At 29.9% G+C, this 20,774-nt stretch overlaps 3 protein-coding genes and 2 pseudogenes across 3 annotated transcripts; 3 read left to right on the top strand and 2 right to left on the bottom strand.

Moving 5' to 3' along the window:
* Positions 1 to 6,384: 6,384 nt before the first annotated feature.
* LOC11441993 (UDP-glycosyltransferase 73C5) lies at positions 6,385 to 7,964 on the top strand. The gene has a single exon (XM_003625674.4). It carries the CDS (start codon positions 6,404 to 6,406, stop codon positions 7,862 to 7,864), a length of 1,461 nt encoding a protein of 486 aa, XP_003625722.1. The 5' UTR covers positions 6,385 to 6,403; the 3' UTR covers positions 7,865 to 7,964.
* Positions 7,965 to 8,248: 284 nt separating this feature from the next.
* Positions 8,249 to 10,004, top strand: LOC11430668 (UDP-glycosyltransferase 73C5). Its single transcript, XM_003625675.4, has one exon. The coding sequence runs from the start codon at positions 8,296 to 8,298 to the stop codon at positions 9,763 to 9,765; it is 1,470 nt and encodes a 489-aa protein (XP_003625723.1). The 5' UTR covers positions 8,249 to 8,295; the 3' UTR covers positions 9,766 to 10,004.
* A 16-nt stretch (positions 10,005 to 10,020) lies between these two features.
* On the bottom strand, positions 10,021 to 11,273 carry LOC11423282 (probable pectinesterase 15; annotated as a pseudogene).
* A 3,485-nt stretch (positions 11,274 to 14,758) lies between these two features.
* LOC11432372 (heat shock 22 kDa protein, mitochondrial-like) lies at positions 14,759 to 15,577 on the top strand (annotated as a pseudogene).
* A 2,372-nt stretch (positions 15,578 to 17,949) lies between these two features.
* LOC11423283 (probable pectinesterase 15) lies at positions 17,950 to 20,459 on the bottom strand. Its single transcript, XM_003625679.3, has 5 exons — positions 19,823 to 20,459; positions 19,287 to 19,458; positions 18,986 to 19,192; positions 18,299 to 18,549; positions 17,950 to 18,197 (listed from the first exon to the last, which is right to left on the bottom strand). Exons 1-5 carry the CDS (start codon positions 20,230 to 20,232, stop codon positions 18,041 to 18,043), a joined length of 1,197 nt encoding a protein of 398 aa, XP_003625727.1. The 5' UTR covers positions 20,233 to 20,459; the 3' UTR covers positions 17,950 to 18,040.
* Between the last annotated feature and the right edge of the window lie 315 nt (positions 20,460 to 20,774).

Genomic DNA, 20,774 nt, shown 5'->3' on the forward strand with positions numbered 1-20,774 from the left:
TACGGTTTTGGTGGGTGACGTGGTAATTACATTAACAATGTTGTGTGTAGTAAAAAAGACAACATAGAATATATAAAAATAAAATAAAAAATAGTGTGTCTAAAACATGTTTTTTGTTTAAAAAAATAAAACAAAATGTAAGTTACGAATTTATCCTTTACTAATAACATAACTTAAATAGATGGAATTGAGATTTTAGTAAAATACAAAGTGGGAGTATGTTTGATAACTCCTTCACGTTTTTAGGTGGGAGTAAGTAAGCAACCCCCACATAAAACAAAATTTAATTTTCTACTTATTAATATTTTTAATAAGAAAGATTTTAAGTTTTACGTTTTTTAATTTTCTATTTGATGAAACCCGCTTGAGATTTTGAAGTGTACTCTTCTTCAAATTTCAGGTTTGATACTTCTCTTTATCAATTTAGTTGAGCTAATTTAACTTTTTTTTTTTAAATTATCAATGAAATTTGTTTAGTGGTGATATATCAAATTAATTGATGATTTACTTCATACATATGTGAGATTTACTTCATAGTTTTATTTTAAAGTTTCGCTTTGATCCTTGGTTTCGTTTGTTTTATCTCTTAAGTTATAACTATTGTATATTTTTTGTCTCTTAAATTATGCACATCTAACACATTGCTCATTTAAGTTACGAAGATTAAGAAATTTTGATCAATGATAGAAAGAACTAAAGTGTTTAAATTTTATAATTTAAAAGATTATAATATCTAATATTATCAAGTTAAATGACCAAAATTAAACGAAAAAAACCATAAAGTACCAAATTGTGGGATATTTGTGGGAATCAAAATGAAACCTAGAATTAGTTTAAGGGACCAAAAGTAAAATTTAGCTTTAAATATGCAAATGGTCCTTGCAAATTTAGACTCAATTATCTTCTTAAAAGACATAAAATTTTGTAAGGTTTTTTTTTTAAAAATTTACAATGACCAAAATCAAAACTCGCTATATTTGCAAGTATCATTTGCATATTTATGCTTAAAATTTAGTATGACGCATATATTATTATTATTAGCAAAAAGACGGAGACTCACATGTTCGTCTTTCCGCTCTTTTTATTGCGTTAATTTTTCAAAACTATGAACAGTTTTCTTTTTTATGAGATTTTGATTTTGATTAAAATTGAAAATATAAATATTTGTTGTTTTCAAGTAATAAGAAAGCAAACTAACCATGATTGTCTATTTCAATGACACCAACAAATATAACAAAAAATATAATCTAAATTCTTTTTTCTTGAATGACATCAACAACAATCTCTATAATAGGAAAAATTGTTTGAGGGTATAATTGAGATAATGAAAAAGTAAGTATAAATATACTCATCTACTTTGTTACACTTATTAAATGATAAAGGAAAAAAACTAAACATATATATTCATATCGTGTTTGTTACATTTTTTTAATATTTAAATTTATATTTATATATTTATTATATGTGTTATTTGTATTGAAAAATCTAGTCCAAAAGAGTTGAAATGTGTTATTTTCTTTATATATAGTATAGATTATTATTATTATTAACAAAACAAAAAAGTTGAAAAATACTTTATAAACAAACAAACAAAAAAGCGTATGAATAAAGATTAAAAGAAAATTTATTGCAAAGGCTTTGTATGTGTTAACACTTATAGCCATTTCGTCTTTTTCACTCTAACAAACTTTATTCAATGCAAAATCACTCTAACAAACTTTATTTTAAAATGGCTTTGATTCCGATTTCACAAATATGGAGAGAATAAAAAGACTGGAGATCAAGCCATATGAACTTCAACGCGGGGAAAATGATGAAGTAGTTTGTGAACGAATGGCTCAACTTTCAGTGAGCCCCGAACAAAGGCGGTGTCGTTGCCATGAACAGCTATTGGATAATCATTTCTTGTTTATTCTATTCATCATTTTTTCTTATTGGAGAATCATTTTTTTCTTGTGAGTAAAGGCTGATATTGTCAAGTCCATAAGAGAACAAATAAGTCTTTTAGATGCATCAAAAATAGAAAAGGAATATATATTAGACCTGGTACGATCATACTAATATTCGATAAAAAAATATTTTGTTAAATATAATAATTTTTTGTGGTGTCCGAGGTTGAAGCCCGGACCTTGTATATATTATGCATTGTTCTTACTCATTAAGATGAACTCACGGGGACAATTATAGTATTGTTAGATGTTACTATCAAAGTGTTTGTAAAAATATTACTATAAAAGTAATGTTTGACATCATATTATATTCTATAGTTTATTTCTTGTCTTTAATTGTGGTTGTTTATTGTTTAAAATAAATTCAGTTCAATGGTTCCTGTGAACATTATCTCAACTTGTAAAGACTTTGGAATATATAATGGTTGGATTCGAACTCAAAATTATCTCAATTATGAAGGATATTGAAATATATAATGGTCGGGGTTCAACATATAAATTGAAAACTGAAAGTAAAATTTAAACCATTTAGATGTCATATATATTTTAAAACAAAAACAGTAAATTTAATTAAAGTAGACAATAGATGCAATAACATACCCACACACACACCAAAATACAATATAAAAAGTTGGACAGATGGGTACTTTCATTCCCCTCTTTTTGGTAGTAAATATAATTGTAATAGGGGTTAATATTTAAATAAAAAATTGCTGCATTTTTAACATATATAATATTCATTATCATATGTTATAACTTATACATGACTTTAAGAGTCATATTTAATACATGAAGAATTATGAATACTTAATTATTTTTTAAGGAAATATATTGGTGGTATCATTCATGTGGTTTTTGCGTATTATTTGTGAGCTACATGCATAACTTCCATAATCATATTGAATACATGAGAATAAGATAAAATCAACACTGTATGATGTATATAATATTATAAATTTCATTTTCAAATTTAAACTTAATGATAAATTTAAACTTTATAATTTATATAATAGTCGATGCTTGGGAAGATATTAAGAAAAGTATTTGTGTGTTAAAGATGGGCACAACAAGCTATGAAACTAGCAATAAATTTACATGGGGCCAAACATATAGAAAAAAAAGTTATTTTTAAAAAACTAATATGTTAAATTAACTTATAAGCAAAAAAAAAGAAGCATAATAATTTTACTTATATAAATGTAAATTAAAACAACACCAAAAAACAAAAATGACAATAACTATTTAAAAATGTTTAATTTCAACGATGTTTCAAAGAGTCGAGTTTATTTATAATTAATTTTGTATTAAACACATAAGTAATGTCTTCTTCAATACAAACAATTAAGTCATTTGCAAGAAACTTGTTACTAACAATTAAGTCATTCAACTGTTTATGTGTATTTAAAACCAATAAAATATGATTTTTAAAAATGTATTTCTATTCTAAATCATTAAGTTAATAATAAAATAATCAATTTTTTTTGTAAGTGTAACTTGTATGATTTGGGTTGTAATAAAAATGAGTAAACCATTAGATCAATCTTTGATTTTTTAAGACAAACTCAGATATGTTGGAACAATATGAATATTTTAAATACATGAAATGAGTTGCCACATATGCGTTGATTTTAAATACATAAAATGTCATTTTCAAAGTTTGAAATCAAAATGTCAATTTCTTGTACAAAGTTTGTGAAGTTGTGTTTGTCTGGTACTCGCATGGGAAGAATCCAATTTCTTTCTTCTCGTGAGACACATTCGTGCTCAACATCAAACTTCCAACCTAAGTTTTTTCTTCTATCCATCTATCATACGTCACACACGCGCACCCTCCCCTTAATTTCCACGTTTTAAAGGAAGATATTTTTATTATGTTCTCTATTCCTTAGGTTTTGTAATATATATTCTACTTTCATACAAAAATTCAATCTTAACTAACTAGGTATCTACATTGATGGATATTCAACCCAAAGCGATCAAACTTCTTTGCTTCCTTAGATCTATCAGTGATTGTTGTTTTGAAACTTGTTTATAAAATATTTAATTTGTTTATAAAATATTAGTTATTAAAGATATTTCGAACATATTTATTGGTTAGTGTTATTAAATAGCAACGCTATAGCATAGCATAATTTGGACAAATCGCTTATGTTCTCAGATACACTGTTTATTACAAAATATTGTCAAATAGATACTATAGTAACACATGTACAAAAAAAAAGATATTATAGTAACATTATAGCATTATTGCACAACAAAATTCGAACAAACAACTATAGATACTATAGTGACATTATAGCATTATTGCATAGCGAAATTCGAGCAAACAACTATTTACCGCAATTCACAATTGACAACACTAGGTTGAACATGTTTCCTAAAATTATTCTTTTTTTTTTTTGAGGCATCCTAGAATAATTCTTTTAATTAGTCAAATCATTGTTGTAATGATTGACAACCCATGATTGAATATATATATATAAAAGAACTTTTACGATACACCTCATAAAGATACACTTAAAAATAAAACATTAAAAGGCGTATTATCCCATTCAAATATCCTTCGACAAAATAGTTTTAAAACCGCTCCCAATTTTCCTAACTGGCTCTTGGTTAAACCAATTCAAACCCACCGCCAACTCAAGAGACATCAAAATTTTCCACCATCTTGATGGAAACTCCCATGGGTCATCTCCACCAACTTGCATATCCCCTCCACAACTATTAACTTTGGCTGTTATATGATAGGCTGGTTCTTGGAATAATATATTATTCGTGAATACAGTTTTTTACTTGAGTATTTATACGAGGAAGTCTACTATATGATAAACCTTGACTGATTATAAAAATTATTTTTTTTTACCTTAATAAATTATGTTACACATTTATATTAAAAAAAATTAAAATTAAAATTCACTAATAGTAGAGTGAATAACCAATAATTTCATAAGTACAACTCAGATGGTAAAATATTGTAAAGACACTTGATATGTTAAAAGGCAATTTTGAACCTCCAACATTCCTCATTCCAGCACTGTGTCCACGAGATTCACACAACTAAGCTCCTTGAAACGAAAAGTAAAAGAATTATTTAATAACCAATAACCAAACTCAAAATCTGAAATGTTTTTTTACCAGGTAAAGATTGGGATTATTTTGCTTAAATACTTGAACATGTAAATTTAATGTGGTTCACTCGATACATGTGATGTGTATCACACACTTTAACCTTCCAAGACTTGTTTTAATTTTTTTATTAGTAACCAACGTGTAACGTTAAACTGCAAAGAAATACAAATTGAACAATATTAGTAATCGGAATCAGACTCATCACAATCTTTGAGCTTTTCAACTACCTTGGTTCACTTATGTATATTTTATTTCTCCGAAATATTGTCTTTTTCCCATGGTTCACTTGAACAAAAAAAAAAAACTTAAATATGCAAATGTTTTCTGCGAAAATCAAGCCTTTTGATTTTAATTTCTGTAAAAAAAAATTATGGTTTTAGTTCTTATAAATATATAATATTTTGTTATGGTCTTTGATTTTTTGTTCTAGACGTCTCAATATATATTTATAAGGACTAAAATCAAAAATATATTTTTACAGAGACTAAAATCAAAACACTTGATATTTGTATATTTAAATTTAAAAAACAATATATTTATAAGTGTAGACAATTCTTACTTCACAAATTGGGTATGTGGGATTGTATTAAACTCCACCACAATTGGGTGTGTTTGTTTTATGAAATAAAAAAGTATTCTAAGAATTATATTTTTCGGGAATATAAGAGTGGAAATTTCATTCCTAAGAAAGTTTAAAAAGAGTGTTTGTTTCATTATTTGAATTCCTTCGAATTATTTTTCAAGGCAATGATGTAATTATCAAAATACCCTTACTTTGTATAATAGATGTCTCAATTTTCTCTATTATTTTCAAACTACCATTGGCCATAGTATCGAACAATCTAAATTAATGTCCTTGGTAATTTAAATTTATCATACATCAATTCATCCATTTTTTTTAAGAACATCAATTCATCCATGAGTACTTTTATTAATGCAAAAATAGCATTCGATCATTAACAAGTATTGAAAGCGTGTAATTTTCTAAAATAACATTCGATCAATAACAACTTTCAGTACTTATTATTGATCGAATGCTATTTTTGCATTAATAAAAGTTGTCCAAAAATGATTGTATAAATATCACTTCTTCCTTAATAATACATGTTAATAAATACAATGTATTAACAAAAAAATGTATTAGAGTACCGATAAAATTTCAAGAAAGTTGAAAGAACTCCAAGATTTTAGAGAAAAGAAAGATTGCCCCCACAATATCATACTTTTTTTAACTTTATTCTTCATATTCTTTTCTAACTTAAATTGAACCAACTAAAACTTCACTTTTTTTCATCATCTCATCCTTAACATTAGTTTATTTTCCAATGGCTTCCCAAACTAACCAGCAACACTTTCTTCTCATTCCATTAATGTCTCAAAGCCATCTCATTCCTTTCACAGAAATGGCCAAATTGTTTGCATCAAATGGTGTCACAGTTACCATTGTTCTCACACCCCTTAATGCTGCAAGGTTCAACATGGTCATTGATCAAGCAAAATCATCAAACCTTAAAATCCAATTTCAATTACTACCTTTTCCTTGTGTAGAAGCAGGTTTACCAAAAGGGTGTGAAAATATGGACACACTTCCTTCTCCTAAATATCAACCTTTGTTTTTTGCAGCTTGCAATATGCTTAAAGAACCTCTTGAAAATTGGCTTTCAGGATTGGAAAAACTACCTAGTTGCATTGTTTCTGATATATGTCTTCCTTGGACTTCAAATGTTGCATCAAAATTCAACATTCCAAGAGTTGTGTTCCATGCAATTTCTTGCTTCACACTCTTGTGTTCACATAACATTAGTCTCTCCAAAGTTCATGAAAAGGTCGACTCAATGTCGACACCTTTTGTTGTACCGGATTTGCCTGACACAATTGAATTTACGAAAGCACAGTTACCTGAGGTGATGAAGCAGGATTCAAAGGCATGGAAAGGAGCTATTGATCAATTCAAAGAATCTGAACTCTCAGCACAAGGGATATTGGTGAATACTTTTGAGGAGCTGGAGAAGGTTTATGTTAGAGGTTATGAGAAAGTTGCTAAAAAGGTTTGGTGTATAGGACCACTTTCCTTGCATGACAGGTTAACCTTCAACAAGTTTGGTAAAGACGATAAGGGATTCATCGACGATTCCGAAACCAAATGTCTAAAGTTTCTTATTTCAAACAAAGCTTGTTCTGTCATCTATGCATGTTTTGGTAGTTTATCTTTCATTCCTACTTCACAACTAAAGGAACTTGCTTTAGGATTGGAAGCATCAAACCATCCATTCATTTGGGTGATTGGAAAAAATGATTGTTCTATTGAATTAGAGAAGTGGTTAAAAGAAGAGAATTTTGAAGAGAGGACTAAAGGAAAAGGAGTTATAGTTAAAGGATGGGCTCCACAAGTTGAAATATTGTCACATCCTTCAACTGGTGGATTTTTATCTCATTGTGGTTGGAATTCAACAATGGAAGCAATTTCAAGTGGTGTACCAATGATAACTTGGCCAATGTTTGCTGAACAATTCTTTAATGAGAAGTTGATTGTGCAAGTGCTTAAGATTGGTGTGAGGATTGGTGTTGAGGCTTTTGTTGATCCAATGGAGATATATAAAGGTGAGAAAGTGTTGGTGAAGAAAGAGGATGTGAAGAGGGCTATTGAAAATCTTATGGAGAATGGTGTGGAAGGAGAACAGAGAAGAAACAAAGCAAAAGAGATAAAAGATATGGCTTATAAGGCTGTTGAAGATGGTGGATCTTCTGATTCAAATTGCAAATTGTTTATACAAGAGAAATTGTAGAGAAAAGTTCATAATCAATATTAAGCATACCAAAAAAGTTCTATTGTGACAATAGATTATGTCATCAGAGACTAATTTATAAAAGACTTGACTTTACAAATTTAAAGTGACACATAAGTCTTTAATGATGATGTCAGATCCACTTCAAATATTATTTTGATAAAATCTTGAAATTTTGGATGACCAATGTAACTATTTACTCAATGATTGCCCAATCAGGATAGTGCACAGTACACACTACCAACACTAAACAACAAGTGTACAAACTAGACTTTTGACATTTAAAACTCTTATGCCAAACTTCTATCATAATCTTGCATAGGTAGGCGCTTACATCATATTCATATGAATAAATAAATAATTAATATTGTTCTAAAGTAAATAAGTGCATTATAGAAATCTTCATTCAATCATTCATTCCAAAAAATAAAATGGAGTCTCAAGCACCTCAACTTCACTTTGTGTTATTTCCACTTATGTCCCCAGGACACATGCTTCCCATGATAGATCTTGCAACAACATTAGCACATCAAAAACAAAACATCATCGTTACCATTGTCACAACTCCACACAACGCTTCTCGTTTTTCACAAACTTTTTCTCAAAATTCACAAATCCAATTACTTCAACTTCAATTCCCTTCTAAAGATGCTGGATTTCCAGAAGGATGTGAGAATTTTGACATGCTTCCATCAATGTCTATGGCTCATACTTTCTTCAAAGTAGCAAATACCCTTCTACAAGATCAAGCAGAAGAAGCTTTTGAAAAGTTAACACCAAAACCAAGTTGCATAATCTCTGATGTTGGTTTTCCTTACACTTCTAAAATTGCAACAAAATTCAATATTCCAAGAATTTCTTTTTATGGTGTTAGTTGCTTTTGTCTTGTTTGGCAGCAAAAGTTGATAGTCTCTAATGTTATGGAGAAAATAGCAACAGATTCTGAGTATTTTCTTATACCTGAAATTCCTCACAAAATTATGATCACAAAAGCACAAACCCCATCATCAAATGATGAAGATTGGAAGGATTTTGTTGATCAAATGGCTGCAGCTGAAATGGTTTCTTATGGTGTTGTTGTAAATTCTTTTGAGGAATTGGAACCTGAATATGCAAGTGATTTGAAGAACACTAGGAATGGTAAAGTTTGGTGTGTTGGTCCTGTTTCACTAAGGAACAAGAATAACTTAGATATGGCTCAAAGAGGGAACAACAAGGTGGCTTCTTCAACTGATGTAGAAAATTGCTTAAAGTGGCTTGATTTGCAAAAGCAAAATTCTGTTATATATGTATGCTTAGGAAGTATATGTAATTTAACTTCTTTGCAGTTTATAGAACTTGGTATGGCATTAGAAGAATGTGAAAGACCATTCATTTGGGTAATTAGGGAAAGAAATCAAACAGAAGAGTTGAATAAATGGATCAAGGAATCAAGTTTTGAGGAAAGGACTAAAGGGAAAGGATTTTTGATAAAGGGTTGGGCTCCTCAAGTTTTGATACTATCACACTTTTCAGTTGGAGGATTCTTAACACACTGTGGCTGGAATTCGACGTTAGAAGCAATATGTGCTGGTGTGCCAATGATTACATGGCCGTTATTCGGAGATCAGTTTTTTAATGAGAGGTTTGTTGTGGAAATATTAAGGGTTGGCGTGATGGTTGGAGTGGAGAGTCCTGTAAATTGGGGAGACGAAGAGAATGTTGGCGTGTTGGTGAAGAAAGAAGATGTCGAGAGGGCTATAGAGAAGTTGATGAATGACACGAATTATGAAAGTGAAGAGAGAAGAAAAAGAGCTAAGGAGCTTGCAGATATGGCTAAGAAAGGTGTAGAAGAAGGAGGATCTTCTCACTTCAATGTCACACTATTGATTCAAGATATCCTTCAACACTCAACAGAGTAGATTGATGTTGTTTGCAACATTAATTTTTCTTGTTGATGTGGAAAATTGCTTAAAGTGACTTAATTTGCAAAATCCAAATGCTGTTATCATTGTATGTTCAGGAAGTATATGTAGTTTAACCTGTTCTGAGGAAATGGTTTTCTTTAAAAAGAAAACTTTATTAATTAATATTAAACCAAGAACATAGTGTACCATGATTAGAGTTTGGATTAGAAAATTACTAGCAAACTTCAAATGCACATGCATTGTAGAAAAACTACACAACTACATGAATCAAAGTGCCTAAAAAATAAAACAAGGCAACTCCATAACCAATATCAAGCTATCCCTCAAGCACCTACCAGCACCCATCCACCACATTAAGCTAAACCAATCACTTCCATTAATGTATGCAATACTCATGTATGGAGCAGCTTCATAATATTTGAGTTGCTTTCCATAAGAGTATTTGTTTTTATTGCTCCAGGTCCCGAACAATTGTACTCTCCAAAGAAAAAAGTCCTGCGTAAACATTAAAAAAAAAAAAAAAAAAAAAATGTGTCGATCACCATCACGTCTTAATAAAAATTTATAGGTGAAGAGATAAATAAGAGTGGATATATCAAGTAATTACGGACCGATTCATAGAGTTCATTTTATCAGTCCATCCTTGAGCAGCTACAACATTAGACATGTATGTTGTTGAAAAAATCACTGTGGCAAATGGTCTCCAAGGTCTTCCAAGCAACACTTTTCCAGTACCATCAATGCGACAATTCACAAAGGAAAGCCCTGTTTCATTCTTCAACGATTCACGTTGTTGAGCTGTGATATATCCACCATTTCCACCCCACTCTGGTTTTGCAATAGAATTTATGATGCATTTCTGGTGCATGTTACAATTTATAATAAGTCATGTGTCTATATATAAAAATAATAGAAATTCTAGCATAAACATTATAAAAAAAATATAAAAAACTAAGGACCCGGTTGCTAGCCAAGATGAGATTAGGAGTTTAGTAATTAGTGTTAGTTAATTACCTCATAAAGTGATCAACCATTTCCAAATATGAAATCAATAGATCCTTGGATGAAACATTCTTTAAAATAATGTCTCCCTTGATCTTGTCCACTATAAAACCCACATCCATAGAATGCGGCTTGATCACCGTTAACTCTTAGCGCCACTGCCTGTTTCTTCTTCTCTCTGGGGTTTGCTAGAGGAGCCGTGTTCTATTTTTTCCATACAATCCCAAATATATATATATATATATGTTAATTAACTAAGATCTTACTATATGTTATGTAAATTAATATGAATATCCATAAACAACAAGAGCAACACGTTAATATTGAACAAACGAAATTGCTCACCTTAAAGCTAACGTTGTAAGCAATGAACTCAGAGGCAAATACACCAAACGAGTAGCTATCGAATGTTCCTGTGGAATTTCCATTCTATGACTGTATTCAGATACCCTTGACGCAGTATCAAGTTTGTTTTTTTGGCGTTAACCATTACCTTCTCCCTAAGATTCATCTAATTTTTTTTTGGTGGCCGGGGTTTAATATTTTTGTTTAGTGAAATAGCATATAAATGTATAAAGTTTAATATCATTTTTGTATAAAGTTCAATATTTTTGTATAAGTTGTTTATAATATTCTAATCATATTTCATCATCATAATATTTCTTCTTAAAGTTTATGCACATTATATATACATACGATTGAATTTGTCTAATTGTGTCATTTATGTATAGTTATAAAATTCATCATTAATCAAACACCAAGAAATATGTATCAATAAAAACATTAAAGGAAGATAACCTGTATGTTCCAGAATTGAGTATGATAAGGGTGGCATGAGAACTTGATCAGTCCGGAACAGCATTAACAGCTTCTTGTACTTTAGTAAAGTTACCACACCCCTTTGAGTCAACGGTAAAAACAAGAGTTACGTTATATTTTGAAATTAGTCTAGAATCCCATTTGGTCTCATCACAGTTTCCCTTATGCATATGATTTATCCTACCCTTAATACTTGTCATTAGCAAGGACACATAGTCTTGAGGGCCAATGAGATTCATAATCTTGTTTAATAAGCCAACTTGTAAACTTATATTGAATAAGCTATCATGACTTATGGTATTGGTGGTGTTAGCAATGGGGAAAAACGGCGTGGGGTAATGGAGAATGATAATTGAGAAGAAAAAGAAAGAAAACAAAAATAAGATTTTGTTGAATCTCAAGTTTGCCAAGAGAGGTTTTTCAATTCTTCCCTAAAGCTTCTTACGGTAGACCAAGAAATAACCTCCTTTTTATAGAGATTCATGACTAACTAATAACCCTAATCTTAATACATTATTAGTAGAATAAAAAATAATAAATTGTAATAATAATTAGATAGTGTACAAACTTTTCTAACGTTCCTTCAAAAAAAAAAAAAAAACTTTTCTGACGTGTATCAATATCTTTTATTTTTGGTTCATATAAGTATTTTTTTTTAGGCTTAAATATGATTTTCGTCCGTTTGAAAAACATCCCTGTAAAAAATTTTTTGTTTGAAAAAGGTCTCTGGCCCCACTAAAACGTTGAAGTGGTATGTTTTTGCCATGTGGCAGTTGCTGACTGTGCAACTTATGCCACGTGGCGCTGACGTGGCATGCCACATAATATTAAATTTTTAAAAATAATTTTTTAAATCTAAAAATTGTTTTTAAAATTTTTAAATATAAAAAAAATTAAAATTATTTTCTGAAATTATTTTTATCATATAATTTTCAAAAAAAAAAATAATTTTAAATTATAAAATCTGAAATTTCTGAAAAAAAATTTCGAAAAAAAATGAAATGATTTTTTTAATATTTTTTTAAATATGAAGAAAAAAATATAATTTATTTTCATGTTTTTTTTAATTTAAAAATAATTTTAATTTTTTAATTACGTGGACTGCCACGTGGCAAAACCAATGCCATATCATCAAAAATGTGGGGCCAGGGATCTTTTTCAAACAAAAAAAAATTTACAGGGATGTTTTTCAAACTTTTTTTTTTACAGGGACGAAAATCAAAACGGGCCCAAATTACAGGGATGAAAATCATATTTAAGCTTTTTTTTTATCATATTTCGTTCATATTTTTTTAAGAACATATTTTGTTCACATCAATACTTTTTTTTTTGTTCATATATTTTGTTCAAATTATGACATCTTAGGTGCGTATATTCCCCTCTAAAAAAAGGTACGTATACTCCCTCAAAAAATAAAAACATCTTAGGTATAATATGTATCAATATCTTCTGTAAAAAAAAAAAAAAAAAAAAAAAAAAAAAGGTGTATCACCGTTATAAATAGCACAATCTTTTGTTGACAAAATAAAAATTAGCACAATCTTTTCATATGAGTTGTACCATATCCTGTCGCACTCCGTGTTTGATGACACAACAAGATACGATAAGTTAATCTTTAACTAATCCTGAAACTTATCATATTATGTCTATGTATTTATTTTTTTTTTGGTTACTTATGTCTATTTATTTATAATTCTTATCATATGAGTTGGGTTGGAAACCAGCAAGATAATATATGAAAATAAAATTTGTGATTTACCACTGTAAACAAATAATTTAAATTATAAAAAATTGAAATCTAATAAAATATAGATAAAATTAATAAACAAAGAAAAAAAATTGATATGAATTTAAAAAATATGAATTTCAATTTCAATATTTTTAACAAATTATGATTTTTAACATATCTTTATTTAGTTTATCTAGCATATATAATTAATCTAGCAAAAATATAACATTGAAATTGTTTATTTATTGGTGTTGGTCCATAAATTTTGACTAACAGGGGCGACATTTTATGTTTATTTGAAAATTATCATATACATGCTAATAATATCTCACATATGTTGTTATACATTTCATTCTTTCAAAAAAAATATTTATTCTTCACAAACAAAATCAAAACTACCTTTTGGCTAGGCTATATTTATCTTATTGTGGAACTAGATTTGGCAGCTACCGGTTATTGATAATCATACAGATTTTTGTTGGTTGGTGATGCATGGTAGTCTTCCTACTAACACTTTCAGAGGTTTACACCATCTTACTACTGATACTTCTTGTCATAGGTGTGGTGCGGTTGTTGAGAGTGATATGCATACTCTTCGTGATAGCCCTAATGCAGTATATATTTAGAAGTATTTTCATCAAGTTTATCCTAACAAATTTTACATGCAATGTCAAGTTTGGTTAAACACCATGCTACTATTGAGCCTGTTACTATGTTATGTTCATAGTAAATTGTTTTGAGATTTGACGGAATAGAAATAATAAGATTTTTCAAACATGTGAAGAAAAACACTAGGGGGCTTCAATGAATAGTATATTGTCGTTTGGATAGTACAATTTGATTATATTTATTGAAATTGTTGCATTTGAAGTTTGGAAAGTATTCAAAATTTACTTAAGTTCATATATTTGGACCCTAGTTTTAGGCATCTTTTTAGATGTTACACTATAGTGGTTTCAATGAGTTGCATATTTTTATATTCGACTATCCTATTTTATTGAAGTGCAAGAGGACATGATATTTGATGAAGAATACCATTGGTAGTCATAAGATTTTGAAATTGTTGGAGCAAATAAATATTCACGAACATTATCACATTTTAAGGTACAAATGGTTTGAATTTTAATTTCTTTATAAAATTTCTGTAAACTATTTTTCATTAGAAATAACCACGTTCTAACGAAAAGAAAAGAAAAAAAAAACCATCAATGAAAGTGACAAGATCATAGTGAACTAAACCAAATGGGGATGAAGCTTATTTATTTAAAAAATAAAAAATAACTTGTTTCCCAAGTCTTTAGATCTTTCGAGAAAAAATTTACTTGCTTCCTTCAAATATATCTCTCTCCCTCTCTCTTTGCCCTAATCACTCTACACCCAACCAATCAACAATCTGCCGCAATCAAGCTCTTTCTCTTCTAAACCTTTTCAATCTTAATGGCCTCTTCCCTTTCAGTCAAGCGTTTTCTCTCCTCCGGCCTTCTCTCAAACTCTCTTCTTCGTCCCGCCGCCTCTTCCGCCTCCCGCTCATTCAACACCAGCGCCATGCGCCAGTACGATGAACTCTTCGATGACAGCAACATCATGGACGCTGTTTGTCGCCCTTCCTTTTCTGGTACTTGTTATCACTTGTAAAATTGTTTCATTCTAACCCTAACAAAAATATAACTATTCAATTTCAATCTATATTTTGATTAACAAATACTTAACTTTATTTTTCTTTCCTGTTTTATTTTTTAGATGTGTTCGATCCGTTTTCTTCTACTAGGAGCTTGAACCATGTCCTTAACATGGTGGATCAATCAATTAACAATCCGTTCCTCTCTGCTTCACGTGGAATCGGAGCAAGTGGAGTTCGACGCGGCTGGGATGCGAGAGACAAAGGATTCTCTCCTTCTTCGTTTGGATACGCCTGGACTTGGTAAGGAAGATGTGAAGATCTCTGTTGAACAAAACACTCTTACCATTAAAGGAGAAGGTGCTAAGGAAAGTGAGGAAGTTGAAGAAGGTGGTCGTAAATTCTCTAGCAGAATTGATTTACCTGAAAAGCTTTACAAGATTGATCAGATTAAAGCTGAGATGAAAAATGGTGTGCTTAAGGTTATTGTACCTAAAATGAAGAAAGAGGAAATGAATAATGTGGTTAATGTCAAGGTCGAATAGGATAAGTTTTTTTTTTTTTTTTTTTTGTTAGGGTTTTTTTAAGGCTTTTCTTTTTTCGTTTGTTATTTGCATTAGTTGATGGATCTTTGATGGTGAGTGGTGTTGATGTGTTAAGTTTTGACACTTAAACTTTTCATCGTAATAATTACTTGAAAAGCAATGAACTGGTCTGTTCATGAACTTTCATTTTGATTGAAGCTAATATGATATTTGATTCCCTTTTGAAGAACGTGACATGTACATGATGCTATTGCAATTATGGTCATAGTTTTTGTGAATTTCCAAAATATAAATTTGGAAAATTGCTTTTTGTTAGGTTAAAAAGATGTAACTTCGTCTGCTTTACACGATGTTTCAAAAGATGTTGTTTGGGGTTTGCTGGTTTTATTCTTGCGTGACATTTATTTGCATCAGATTGACATAAACTAGTGGGGCAAATCGAATCCAATGCTTGTCTGTTCACATAAGTTTTGGAATTTATTTGTGCAACCATCATCATGTGTCATTTTATTCTTGTTTAAGTATTTGCAGTGATCCCCCAACACATGTTATGAATTTTACTTATGGATTTTATTTTTCAGTCAGTTTTGTTCCAAATATATTTGTAACGGATAGTAAAATTGACACTCTGAATTTTAGGTTTAAAAAGATTCACAAGATCATTACAAGTTAACTTTTGAAAATAGGGAAGTACAGATAGAAGATGATAAGCAAATTGTTCAATGAAAAATTAAATGCTTAAATATGTTTTTTATACTCATAAAATTAAAATCCTTTAAATTTAATCCTTACTTAACGTTAATAGTTTTTTTAGTCCCAATAAAAAAAATTACATTCAGTTTTAGTCCCTACTAAATTCAAATTTGTTGAATTATGCTTACACTTTTAAGTTCTTGAACAATTTTTTTTAGACATATTAAGAACATTAGTAAAGTTCCTCTCCAAATAATTAGCTCAAAATTTGATTTCTACGTCCTGATTTTTGTGACTTTTATCTTGACCTTTTTTTTTGTCAAGATTTTATCTTGAACTTTTGTCGTTTTAAAAAATATTTAATTTATCTCATGTTTAAAAAAATTAAATTTTAGTAAATGAACCTCTTTTATAGAGTAGTACTAATATTTAAAAGAGAAAAGGAAATGATCTCATCAATATTCTATATATGTTCTTTTCCAATCATTGTTCTCTTTTATATAATGTTCAAGAAATATTTTTTGTTACTTTTATCCCTAGATCAAGTGACATGTCCTTTTTCACACTAATCAATTTATCAATTCAAAACCTGACAATGTGAAAATGTCATTTGTACTTATGATTTGATGATTTGATGCAAGATAAATGTTTATTGTAAAGATAAAGATATCATTCATATTACCTCATTTATTCAAAAAAATAATCATATTACCTCATATCAATTAATTAAAGTATTATAAAATCAATTTATATATATAAAAAAAAAAGTATTCAAAATCAGAATTAAATTGAAGTGTTTAGAGTAATACACAATTTTAATGAAGCAAACAAGATCTTTGCGACTTGAGACCTACTTCTTCGAGACTTTGATGAAGGAAAATTAATTTTAGGTTCAAGGACACAGGTTCGCTTTTCCTTTTATATATATTCAAATTTATTGTAAACGTTGGTTGCTCCATACTTTATAGGTTCAAGGACACAACAATTATTTATTAGAAAGTTATATATTTAATACAAAATATATAAGTATGCAAAGTTACTATTTTAAACTTTTTAACATGTGCAATTTTCCCCAAAAGGAAAAATCTACACGATGATAAGATGAATTCCGTGCTCTAGCTTGATATGATAGAATTTTAGCCGGATTATGCATGAGAGTGACTCGGGACTGCTCACCCCGACCGATTCGTAAAATCAACTCAGATAATTTGTATGATGCACGCTAACATTATAAGAAAAACTGAATATGACTTGACTGGTCAATCCCATACTATTTACAGACTGTTAGTTATCATAGTTTCCCCCAAGATCACTATCACCCAAGGATAGGTGGAACTCACTGATACCTTATGTCTCATCCCAATCCATTTATTTTCTTTTCAGATAAACAGGTTGCGCATGAGAAGGGTAAGCAGAAGGAAGCTGAACGATTTATGTATACATGTCTCATATTAGACTATTAGTTGTATTTCTTTATGTATTGTGTGCTCACTAGTCGGTACATAATTACTCAAACTTGGATTTACATTATGTATTGGATAGTGGTGCATTTGTATTCATATACAACTTATGTCATGTACTCGTCAGTTAGTAATTTTTATCAGATTAATGAGACTATGTATTGATGTAATTCATTCGGAGAAATCTTTTTTTATGTTGTAATTTTAATGTATCTAGTACTAAGTTTAATATTCAACATAAATGAAATAGAATAGGAAAAAAGAATTTAATAAAGTTAGTAAAAAAAAAAAACTTAATAATTAAAAACGGATGAAACATTTACAAATTTATTATAGAAAAAAAAAAATTCAAAATCATACATTGACTATAATAAACAGACTAATTAGTAATTACACAATTAAGTTAAGTTAAATAGTTAAGAAGCCAATCATTTCCATCAATGTATGAAACATTTATATAGGAGGTTGCTTCAAAATCCCTGAGTTGTCTTGCATAAGAGACTCTAGATGTATAATTTGCTCCAAGTCCTATACAATGGTACTCCCCAAAGAAGACACTCCTGTGTTAACACAAAAAATAAACTTTGTGTCAATCATGTCTTAATATTAAAAAAATTAAACTAAAAAAATAAATAAGTAAAGAAATGGAGTAGTTACTAACCGGTCTCTAGATGGATCTCTCCAATCGTTCCATCCCTCAGCAGCTACGACATCAGACATGTTTGTCGTTGAAAAAACCACTGTGGCAAATGCTCCCCAAGCTCTTCCAAGCCACACTTTTCCACTTCCAACGATGTTGCAATTCACAAAGGAAAATCCTGTTTCTTCCTTCAATGATTGTCGTCCATGAGCTGTGATAGATCCACCAATCCCATCCAAATCTTGTTTTGCTATACAGTTTATGGTACAATCCTGTTTCACAGCTTAACAAGTGATTTATTTGCAAATATTTTAATAACTAATTTGAATATTATCTTTTTTTTTCCTTTTAAATTAGTCTTTCTTCAAAGATCTCTCAAATAATAGAATGGTGACTCAAGAGCACTTAAATGAATTGATAAAAATCTTTTTCAGGATAATATCATAAGTTCGAAACTAGTCATGGAAATGCAACACCGTTAAATTTCTTGACACGTATTTTATTTAGCAACCAATTGAGTGACTAGATTATTTCGGTCTCCATAGAGACTAAATTTTATAAATGATCTTTAAATTGATCGCTAAATAATTTTGTGATTGATTGAGGCCGATTTGTGAAAAGTCATTAAACCACTTGTTAATGTTGGTGATCAATTAAGTTACATGGACGTTTTGAGTCTAAATCCATCATGATAGTTTTTTGTATTACCTCATAAAATGATCTAGCATTTCCAAATATAAAATCAATGGATCCTTGAATGAAACATTCTTTAAAATAATGTCTTCCACTATCATCATTGAGTGTGTCCTGCGCACCATAGAAACCACATCCATAGAATGCGGCTTGATCACCGGTAACTCTCAGTGCCACTGCTTGTGCTCCAACCTCTCCTGGTGAAGGTGGAGGAGAAGTGTTCTGTTCTTTTCAAACAATCCAAATGAATAATTAAGATTTCACCATGTAAAAGTATATGCAAATATGAATTAAGAATATCAAGGAAATTGCTTACCTTAAAGCTAATGTTGTAAGCAGTGAACTTTGAAGCAAAAACCGCAAACGAGTAGCTATAGGAAGTCCCTCCAGTGGAATTTGCAGTGTCATTCCATTCTATGATTGTATCAAGATAGCCTTGACCTTGTAGTATTATGTTTGTTTTGTTGGCTTGGACCACTACCTTTTCTCTAAAGATTCAACAAATATTTGGAGTGATTATTATGACACTACCTTTTCTCTAAAAAAAAACGAACCACATTTTAAAATCTTAGCACGTCATAATATTAATTCTTAGAAATATGTTTATGTTATGTTCATATGGCAAAATATGAGTAAAGGTCAGTAAACTTTAAACATATAATTCTTAAATTCATAATTATTAAACATGGACGGTGTACCTCGGTATATACAATTGAAAACACTAGTTAGTAGTTAGTTATGTGTTTTTTGTTAAATATTGATGGAATTCTATTGAATAATGATTAAATATTGAGAAATGTTATTAAAATTAAATAAATATCGGGAAAAGCATAAAAACAAATAATGACCAACCTGTATGTACCAGAATTGATTATAATAAGGGTTGTATTAAAACTAGATTCAGGAACGGCATCAATCGCTTTCTGCACGCTGCTAAAGTTAGCACGACCATTTAAGTCGACTGTGAAAGTGATGGTCGCATTATAGTCTAAAATTAGTTGTGAAGCCCGTTTGGCCTCGTCACATTTTTCCTTATGCCTCATCCAATGATGATGTCTCGTACTCGCAATACTTGTTATCAACAAAGACACAAAATCTTGAGCACCACGTAGCTTTATTATCTTGCTTAATAAACTATCTAGAGAACTACTGGTGGCAGTGTTAGAGGTGTTTGAAGGTGGTGTGGTGTAATGAACAATGATGATAGAAAAGAGAAGGATGGCAAAACCAGAAAGCCAAAAGAGGGTTCTGTTGAATTTCATGTTTTTGTTGGATGAATTGGTTAGTATATGTTTGTATTTTGGGCTAAGAAATGAGTTTTGGGTAGAGGGAGGGGATGATGCATGGAGTAGTGACTAATGCTTTTATAATGTGCATGTGAAAAGGGTATATGTGTATTTGTGTGATAGTGATGCATGATTGGAGTAGGAGGTAAGAAATGTATTGAGGAGTCTTTATTGCAAAATGACGGCTTTTAAAAGCATTATGGATCAATGAAAAATGATGAATTTTGGTGGTAAGACAAAGATATGTTGAAGTTAATTAGAGATTGGAAGATGGACACGTTAAGTAACCGCAGAAAGATTGAAATTAGAAAAAGGTTTAGATAACTAAATGAAAGTTTTTTTTATTGTCGTTTGTTTTTGGGGTGGTGGGGGTGGGACTTTTTTTATCAACATTTTATTAATTAATGTTTCAATTTAATTAGAGAATGAAATTGGATTCTTACCTTCTAATGAACCATGTGTTCAGTTCTATTACACGAACTTTGAATTGAATCCACTACACCGCCTACACTAGACAC

Source organism: Medicago truncatula, chromosome 7 (assembly GCF_003473485.1).
Source record: "Medicago truncatula cultivar Jemalong A17 chromosome 7, MtrunA17r5.0-ANR, whole genome shotgun sequence".
In the NCBI taxonomy this organism is placed as follows: Eukaryota; Viridiplantae; Streptophyta; class Magnoliopsida; order Fabales; family Fabaceae; genus Medicago; species Medicago truncatula.